At 36.5% G+C, this 9835-nt stretch overlaps 1 protein-coding gene across 3 annotated transcripts; it reads left to right on the plus strand.

Moving 5' to 3' along the window:
• The first annotated feature begins 1034 nt into the window (after positions 1–1034).
• On the plus strand, positions 1035–8604 carry LOC107819319 (tubulin gamma-1 chain). Of its 3 annotated transcripts, none has more exons than XM_016645421.2 (11): positions 1035–1696; positions 3118–3318; positions 3675–3786; positions 3899–4299; positions 4880–4933; positions 5007–5111; positions 5680–5754; positions 5841–5885; positions 6470–6598; positions 8215–8319; positions 8402–8604. In XM_016645421.2, exons 1-11 carry the CDS (start codon positions 1568–1570, stop codon positions 8468–8470), a joined length of 1425 nt encoding a protein of 474 aa, XP_016500907.1. In that variant the 5' UTR covers positions 1035–1567; the 3' UTR covers positions 8471–8604. The 3 variants fall into 3 exon arrangements, with proteins under 3 accessions (XP_016500907.1, XP_075107856.1, XP_075107857.1); XM_075251755.1 differs by lacking the exon at positions 1035–1696 and adding an exon at positions 1734–2132; XM_075251756.1 differs by lacking the exon at positions 1035–1696 and adding an exon at positions 2155–2630.
• The last annotated feature ends 1231 nt before the right edge of the window (positions 8605–9835 follow it).

Here is a 9835-nt window from a genome sequence, read left to right on the forward strand (position 1 = left end):
CGAGTAGATAATGATTAGGATATTTTAAAAGTTAGCTTCAATTAGGCCTTCAAATTGTAATTCAGCTTTTGGCGGGAAAGTAAGTTACGCGCATTAGCCAGCTACTTTGCATTTTCAATTACATAAATATAGAATTGTAATAGTAAAGACGCATGTTTGATATGATAATACAGTTCTAGTTTCTCTCTCTATCTCTAAACTCCCTCTCCTCTCCTCTCTTCTTCTACTCTGTTCTTCTTCTTCCTCTTCTTCTCATTTTCGTATTTATGTTATTACTGTTCATTAGAGGATTCGATACCAAATTTTGGTATCAATTAAATCTTTGGCATGTAGCGGTTATCTCTGTTTTGTGTGGTTGGAATTGAATAACACAGATGAAGCGGACTAACTCGTCGGATCTCGACCTGTGTTATCTATTTTGGTCTGACTGAGGTGTTTCATTCGCTGCATATTGTTTAGGATCATTTCCGATGGTGTTTCGGAAGAGGCGTCGCCAAGTTTTTTCTGTTTTGGTGATTGCAAATTGCAATTGAAGAACACGAAGGGGAAGAAGAAAAACTTTTTTTTCCTTTTATTATTTGACACATGTTACCCAGTGATTGGTCCATCTTCTATGTGAGCGCACTTGCAAATCACGCGTTTCATTTTTAAGAGAGATTGAGACTCTGGGGTACGCTATAATGGCTGTTAGAGTGTCTAACATGTACAATGGTTAGTTGAGGTGTCTAAATAGAATTTGGTACCAATTTTAAGGGGTTGTGTATGTATATGGCCCCCTTTTTTTTTTTAATAAGATACAACACTAATAATGCTGCTAAGTTACGTGGCCATCTAGTTTAATTGTGAAATAAGACTTCAATTCAACTTATTCTAAGAAGATGATGATGATTGCTCGGTGTTAGATAATAATTTTTAAATGGACAGCCAAATTAAAATATGTTGAAGAAATTTCACTAGCTCATTTTTTTGGATATCTTTACTAACTTTCACACGAATTTATACAAAAAAAAAATTGTGAAATAAATTACTGATTCAATAAGAAAGTCACCAATAACTGATGTTGCAACAACAAAAGAAGTCAAGACCCAATGTTGTAAAGTGGAAGACAAAGTTGACTCAACAAAACCAGCTATATTGAGTTGGAAAGTGAGGGCATTTGTGATGTAATCGGGAAATGGTAAGGGTGTTTTTGAATTGAACTCTAAATAGAGGGCACGAATGTAATTTCATAAAGTTATGAGTAAATTTAGACAAAGAAATAAGTTGGGAAAAAAGAGTTTGAACGCATTCCACTCACGGCTTATGTTAGCGCCATCCAATCAAAACATAATTAAGCCGGCAGACTCGCCCCACCGTTACAACAGAGAGAGCGCTCATAATTTCCGAAGCCTCACTTTTTTCCCTCTTTCTTTTTGAAAACCCTTTACTAGCTACGCGCACAAAAGCAGCCATAAGCCAAAGTAGAAGGAAATTCTCTTTTCCTCTGGCAGATCGATAACGTGTGCAGTTTACTCCTGATACTTTCAAGTGTGTGAGGGAACCAACAAGGGAAAACGGTAAAAGGAAAATGCCGAGAGAAATTATCACACTGCAAGTGGGACAATGCGGGAACCAGATCGGGATGGAATTCTGGAAACAGCTATGCCTCGAACACGGTATCAGTAAAGAAGGCATTCTTGAAGATTTTGCCACTCAGGTTCTGTAACTTCTTCGCTTTTGTCATGTTTTCAGTGTGTGGGTATGCAGTTATTAAAGTAGTATTGCGCTTCGTATTTCATTTTGACTTGCGTGTTATGCTTTATTTTTGTACTTATTGAAATGTTTTACCTTGCAAGTTTTTTTTCCACTGTTTGGTTGGGTATAAAAAGTCAGTGACGAACATTCTGGTAGGAGGAGCAATATAGGTCATATAGATAGTGGTTGGTGAAATTTTTAGTTATTAAATGTTGATAATAGTGTTGTTTGAAGTAAGTGAGGAAATTTATTTTCACTATTTCGTGAAAATTAATTTCCTTGGAGAAAACATTTTCTACAATTCACTTAACCAAACACAAAATTTCAGAACATTTTCCAGGAATCAAACACGCCCTAGGAGTGTTATGCTGTTAAAGCTCCTGATTTTACCTGTTAAGGTATATGCTTATCTGAACTGTACTTATTTCATCACCTTTTTAGGGAAAAACCTTACTATTAGGTTTCCTGGGTTATTTTTTTTTTGGGTGTTTATTTTGAAATTAAAGCCGTCTAGACGATATTGTTTTACAATTGATTTACTCGTTTCAATTGGGCTAGTTTTGTGGCGTTTTGTTGTTCCTTTTCTGCAGAAGGAAATTGATTGCTTAAACGATGGAAAATGAAATGTGAATCTTAGAGAAAAGGGGCTAATATTAAAGTACCGTTTTCATCGCAGAGGTAGTTAGATCTATTTTCTTTTTTGTGTTCAGCATAAAATGCAAATGGTGATAGTTACAAGTGACAAGTCAGAAGAGGATTAGTTGTTAGATCATGTAGCAGGTAGGTAGCAAGCGTTTTAGTTGAGTTATCTCTATGGCAATTAACTTTAGTGACTCTGAGATCTACATGGGAAGCTAAACATCCCTCCAAAGTCCATACCAAAGACGCATCACATTGTAAGTAAAACATCTGACTATTACCACGATGATCCTTTCTATCCAAATTATTGGTCCTTGTTCAGTTATACACTTATACTACAGCACTACGTGGTTTACTTTTGAAATATTACATGGTTTTGCTTGGAATTTTTTGTGCTGGACTTTTCAGAAAATGATAAACGTGTTGTTTCTAAGAAATTAATTTGAGGGAGCTTGAAACAGGATTTGTCTGCAACTTATAGATATGATTCTTTCATTTTCTGATCTGATTTATGCTACCTAGTGACCATGGATGTTTATACATGTACATACAACACTGCCATTGAGCCACATGCATGTGAATGGTTGATCTACAGGTCCATGTCTACTTAGACAGAAGGTTCTTATTTGTTTTACACACTTGCTTGTGTGTGATTAAGTGTTTGTATTTTCATCTTAAGACCACTCTTTTATACTACATGAATAACCTACATTACTTTATTGTGTTGTTTATGTAATGCTGCAGGGAGGTGATAGAAAAGACGTCTTTTTCTATCAAGCGGACGACCAACACTACATACCTCGAGCATTATTGATGGATCTAGAGCCCAGAGTGATTAACGGTATACAAAATGGTGAATATAGGAATCTCTACAATCATGAGAATGTATTCATTGCAGATCATGGAGGAGGTGCTGGAAATAATTGGGCAAGCGGATATCATCAGGTCTATTTATTTTCTTAGATCTTTGTTTCAGTTTGGTAAAGATGAGTACTTTTCTAATCAAGATATGTAGTTATTTATAGAAAAAGATTAATCATAGGTAGGAACAAAGTAATGTCATTGCATACATATAAATATTCTCTGTTAGTTTCTGGATTACCCTTTATTAAGAATTCCATCTTCTCAAATATGCTCCATCAATGTTATGTATGCTTTCTCTGTGATGGTCACTGGACTTACATCTTTCAAGAGGTCTGCAAATAAGCTTGCTTTTCTTTGCTGTCCGTTTCATTTTGTTGCCCTTAGAGCTTGGATTGGTAGTTTCTGACTAATTTGGTAAAATCATTTCTTTTTATCAGGGTAAGCAATATGAGGAGGATCTAATGGACATGATTGACAGGGAAGCAGACGGAAGTGACAGTCTCGAGGGTTTTGTTTTATGTCATTCAATTGCCGGTGGAACTGGCTCAGGTTGACTCCTATTACCAAGTTCGTGCAGATTGTGATAACGTCAGAAAATGAGTGACTCAGAATTTGGTGTGGATATTCAACTATTATGTTGCTAATCACTGTTTATATGCAGGTATGGGCTCATATATATTGGAAACTCTGAATGATCGCTACAGCAAAAAGCTTGTTCAAACCTACAGCGTCTTTCCTAACCAAAATGAGACAAGTGATGTGGTTGTACAACCTTACAATTCGCTTTTGACACTCAAGCGGCTGACACTGAATGCGGATTGTGTAGTTGTACTTGATAATACTGCACTCAATAGAATTGCTGTGGAACGCCTGCATATTACAACTCCCACTTTTGCTCAAACAAATTCATTAGTGTCTACTGTAATGTCAGCAAGTACAACCACACTACGTTACCCAGGATACATGAACAATGACTTGGTTGGCCTCCTTGCTTCGTTGATACCTACACCAAGATGCCATTTTCTTATGACTGGGTATACTCCACTTACTGTGGAACGTCAAGTAAGATTTCTGCTCTTATCTTGTCAGTGTTCGGTTTTTTTAAGTGTTTTAAATATAACTGTATTGGCAATTGCTGATTATTATTCTTTATATAATGTGCTTTCCTAATAGCTCAGTTATTTTTTTCCTAGAGAAGCAGAAGTCCAATGTGGACTTAAGTGACCCATATTCATGCTGTCCACTGATCAATTGTGCATACCAGTTTATTTCTTTTTAACTCCATGGGATGAGAGAAAATGTTGCCTGATTCATGTGCTCCCATGAATAAAAAAACAGAATTTAAAATATATAATCCTAATTAATGGAGATCAATTTATCTTGGTGCAATTCATTTTGTGAAGCTTGTCCCAGTTTTCTCTGCTATACCTTTATAACTGCCCTACTATCGAGAAACAGAGAATGACAAATTGGCCATCTCAATAAATGGGTGGTTATTTCTTTTTACTCCACCCTCCCACGTTCTATCCACTATCGCCTTTCTTTTTTCCCTTTCTGTTTATTGGTAAAATTGTATCATGTGGCATGTCTGTGACCCATTCACTAGTGACAACTGAAGCAGTGCTACTAATCATTTTTGCAGGCTAATGTAATTCGCAAGACAACTGTACTTGATGTCATGCGAAGGCTCCTTCAGGTCTGGAAACCTGTTATTCAGGTTGTTCTATTGAAAGTATTTGCAGATATACTTAGGGACTTTCACTTTGCAGACCAAGAATATCATGGTGTCATCCTATGCTCGAACAAAAGAAGCCAGTCAGGCTAAGTACATATCCATATTAAACATTATTCAAGGAGAAGTTGATCCCACTCAGGTATTCTTGATACTTCTTAACAACTTTTGTGGAGTTATTCCTTTTTTTCTATTGCTCTTGCAATAGAAAGTCTGACTGTTTGAAGTGTTTTTACCCCAAATTGAGGCATCTTTTTTTCAAATATTTAAGTTCTTTCTGAAGTCCATTTGATAGAAATTTCTTTTAATTCAGTGAAAAAGGTTCTAGGTAGATTTTGAATCTGACTTTTTGAAAATCAATCACACCGCGTGAGTCATGTTTTTGAAATTTGAATCACAAACTTGTGTTATTATCTAATCCTTTACTTGCAGTGTTGCGCTTAAGGAGTTTCAAGATTATTTCATTTGCAACTTAGACATAGCATTATCATCTAACCCCCAAAGGGGACATTTGTTTTCCCATTTCGTACAACAAAATTCCTTTATTCTTAACTTTTAGAATTCTAGGATTCCATTGCTCATCTGTTGTCTACTTCCCGAAATTTGTAAGCTTGGAGCATATAGCGACACAAACTTATGCATATATAAATGCACTTCTGACAAAGATATCATTCAGCTGTTTTTGACCCATGTGATGTTTCTGAAATCAGGTCCATGAAAGCCTGCAGAGAATCAGGGAAAGAAAGCTTGTTAATTTTATTGACTGGGGTCCTGCTAGCATTCAGGCACGTGTTTTGGCCACAATGAACTTTAGATTTCGTTTTTATCCTATTTCTGCTGAACTTTGACTTTGCACTACCTTCCTTGGCAGGTTGCTTTATCTAGGAAGTCTCCCTATGTCCAGACGGCTCATAGGGTGAGATTTAATTCTAAGTCTACTTGTTTAATCTTTTACGCCAAAGGCTGTTCATTTAGTTGTACTGCTTGGGAACTGCTTAAATGACTTTCGTTGAGATTAAGAAGGCTCAGTAATGTGAAGTCAAAGCTTGTTGTCCAGTAGTTCGGCTCACCAACAAATTGACTGAATTATGGGACTCATAAATTTAAGTTTTGATAGCATGAAGCAATTGCTCTTCATTTTTTTGAAACTGATGCTTGATCCACTAGATGTTGTTTCTGAAGCTAAAGGGTTTACAAAGTTTATAGTTTGAACTTTAAAAACGGACCTACAACATGAGTTTTTGAAGTTGCAAACATAACAATACTGATAACTTACTCATGTTTGAAAAGCGCATTTTTTTTACAATAGGCAAATATAATCTCTACTTCAGAGCTGACATGATCTCTAAAAAGCATCAGTTGAGGCAAGCCGGATTAGTTTGCCTATCTTGGTCTTTACATTCTATTGTAAATCTGCTTTCCTGAAAGTTGTTTTGACATTTAAAGCTGCTTCTTTCCTGAAAGATATGTAATATTACTTTGTGTTTGTCAATGTGTCAGGTTAGTGGTCTCATGCTGGCTAGCCATACTGGTATCCGGCACTTATTCAGCAAGTGCTTGAGCCAGTATGATAAATTGAGAAAGAGACAAGCCTTCCTTGACAACTATAGGAATCATCCAACGTTTGCTGTAAGTTCTTGTTCAACTGTCTTTCAGATATTATGAATAAGAGGCGGCATAGTGTATAGTTTAATTATTGGTTAGTCAGTGCCCATTCCTTTAGCCGAGGGTATATCGGAAACAGTCTCTCTGCCCTTCCAGGGTAGGGGTAAGGCTGCGTACATCCTACGCTCCTCAGACTCCACTTGTGGGATTATACTGGGTTGTTGTTGTTGTTGTTGTTGTTGTAGTCAGTGCCCGTTCCGACTAGGGGCAGAAGTAGTGTCGCAGCTACGGGTTCGGTCGAACTCAGTGGCTTTTGCTTAAACTTTGTATTTGTATTGAAAAAATCATTAAATGTGTAAAAATATTTAATTGCGAACCCAGTAACTAAAACGAGCTAGGGTTCGGTGACAAGATCAGAACCCACAACCTTAAATTTTTGGCTCCGCCTCTGATTCCGACCAGGGGATTTAGTTTTTATGTCTAAAAATTGTCTGCTTGCATAGCTGAGAAAGTGAAAAAGAAAACAGAGCACACATTTGTCATGCTCCGTGGTTTCTGCAAAAGTGAAGCTAAATCTGGAGATTTCTCCATTGAAATCTATCAATGTCATTAAGAAACTATGACATGCTTTCTCCTTTCATATTGCTGTCATTATAAAACAATATCCGTGTTTATAACTGAAGTTGACATGTCTTTAAATAAATTTAATTGATGAATATGCGAAGCTGATATTCTATAATTAACTAATTACATAATAAAGTAATACTCCCTCGGTTTCAATTTATGTGAACCCATTGACTGGGCACGAAGTTTAAGAAAATAGAAGAATTTTAACTTGTGGTGTAAAATGAGGCACATATATTTTGTGTGGCTATAAATCATTTCGTAAAGTTAAGTTGTTTCCAAATAGGGAAAGGGGTCATTGTTTTTGGCACGGACTAAAAAGGAAATAGGTTCACATAGATTGAAACGGAGGGAGTATTATTTTTCATTGTAAGAAAGTATGGTCTTTAGAAGACAAAAGAGAACACTTGAGTGTGAAATGTACTTGATGGCACATACTAAAAGACTAGTTATTAAAAAGGCGCTGGATTGACGCATTTTTGTATAGGTTTACTTTGTCATGAGATACTTCTCTAAAAGAACAAATGGAGCTGTATGTGTTACGGAGAAACAAGGAGCTAAATTCAGAAAGTAATATGAGTTTCTTCTGAAGTACAATCTTGAGAATATAATCCGAAATCTTGAGAATATAAGTGTTCTTTGTTATCTTTTGACTTGTGGGAATGGGATGTACAGTTGAACCTCACAACCTGTGCTTCTTTGAGGAGTTACAATCCTCAGCAATAGATAAGCTTGGCAATTTGAAGAAAAGATTGCATCTATTAATCTGTCAATGTTGCAGACGAAGACGGTGTATTTGTTGTCTGATCTCCAGTTTGAGTGTTTTGCTCCCAGTCGAGCTCCTTGCTTTTATCTTGTGCAACAAGGAATTATTTGTCAAAGCGGGGACCAAGAACCCAGCTTTAAGCAGCATGCACTTTCTTGTAGAAGCTTTTGTCAGTTGCATTGTAGCATGATGTTCAGTTGTTTGCTCAAGCCTTTTTCCTCTTTCTTATATTTTCATGCCTAATGGGCAGGACAATGATCTATCAGAATTTGACGAATCTAGAGATGTGATTGAAAGTCTAGTTGACGAGTACAAGGCTTGTGAGTCCCCAGATTACATCAAATGGGGAATGGAGGTAAGTGCTAGTACTAGTACTAGTCTGTATTGCTTTTTATTTCATGTGCTGCATCACAAATGAGCTATATCTATTTGTGCAGGATCCCGACCATGTTCTAACAGGCGAAGGAAATGCTAGTGGGACTGTTGATCCCAAATTATCTTTATGAGCAAGCTTACTATTCTCTGTCTTTACTTTGCAGAACAAAAAGGAGAATTTATTCGATGTAATTATCTCTGTAATTTAACCCTGATTAGTCTTCTATACTTCGTGAGAAGGATGAGAATTCAATTTGGGGCTCAACTTATTTGTTAGGGTCATTTGGTTACCGGTAGTATCAGTGAAAATAATCTTGGCCTGTTAAGCAATGAATTGAACCCTTAAGGAAAAAAAAGAAAATAAAAAGCAATGATCTTATGTAATCGAATGATGTGCAGGCTTTAAAAATGGTTTGGGGAGGTTGTTGAGGGGAGGGTGAAACTTCAAAAGTTTGCTCAAGAAGAGGATTGCTCAAGATCGTATAAGAAGACTAATAGCCTCATCCCCATCAGATGTAAGAATATCAACACCCTAGGTTTGGGATTGAAAATATCAAATTATCAATACCCCTATTCCACGTACTCCCAATGAGATCTATATTTATGCAAAGATCTAAGTTTAGTTGTCAATTTTTCATTCCAATTAGTAGTAAACGACTATGCAACTAGGAATGTAAATAAGGCAGGGTAGGGCGGCGCCTTGACCTGCTAAAATTTTGACCCGCCCTGCCTTGCCCCATTTAGCCTTTTGTAAAAATTTTGCCCTGCCCCGCCTTGCCCTATTAGGCCCTACCTCGCTCTGTCCCGTTTAAACTCATTTTTATTTTTTTCTCTTTATTTTTTATTTTGCAGTATGCTTTTAATTTCTTTTACCTTTTCAACTTTCTATTGAAACATTTTATATTGTTTAGTTTTTTATTTATTTATGAAGTAACAAGTTTTCATTAAAGGCATCAAGAAGATGCATACAGAAATTTACAAGAGTGAAAAAGGTGACTTTTCATGTACAAAGATTAATCTATAACTAGAGAGCATACACCTTCCAAAAATTGTTCACACCTAGATACAGGAGATTGGTTAAGCCAACTAAATAAACCCACTAAACATTTAGCTTTAAGAGCATGATTTGAAGTTGAGATCCCATCAAAATACCTACAGTTTCGTTTATTCCATATACACCAAAAGATTGAGGCAAATACCATTAACCATGTCTTTTTGATGGGGGTTTCCAACTTTCCAAGAGCACCAACTTTCATAGGCATCTTTGATGGAGCTAAGCATGACCCAGGCTATCCCAAAAATTGACGGGAACATGTTCCAAATGTCTGCTGCTACTAGACAATGCAAAAATAGATGTTTCACACTCTCGAGGTTCATTCTGCACATGTAGCATCTATTTATAGTCGGGATGCCTCTCTTACTTAGATTGTCTTGGGTAATACAAGCTTCATACAAAGCTAGCCAGCAAAAATAGATCACTTTGGGAGGTAGCTTTG

This window comes from Nicotiana tabacum, chromosome 4 (genome assembly GCF_000715075.1).
Source record: "Nicotiana tabacum cultivar K326 chromosome 4, ASM71507v2, whole genome shotgun sequence".
NCBI classification, from domain to species: Eukaryota; Viridiplantae; Streptophyta; class Magnoliopsida; order Solanales; family Solanaceae; genus Nicotiana; species Nicotiana tabacum.

Coding starts and splice junctions, on each gene's coding strand:
- LOC107819319 (XM_075251755.1), top strand. CDS start 1,944: ATGTTGATAATAGTGTTGTTTGAAGTAAGTGAGGAAATTTATTTTCAC. Junction 3,319..3,674: donor GGGCAAGCGGATATCATCAG/GTCTATTTATTT, acceptor TCTTTTTATCAG/GGTAAGCAATATGAGGAGGA. Junction 4,934..5,006: donor TCATGCGAAGGCTCCTTCAG/GTCTGGAAACCT, acceptor TTCACTTTGCAG/ACCAAGAATATCATGGTGTC.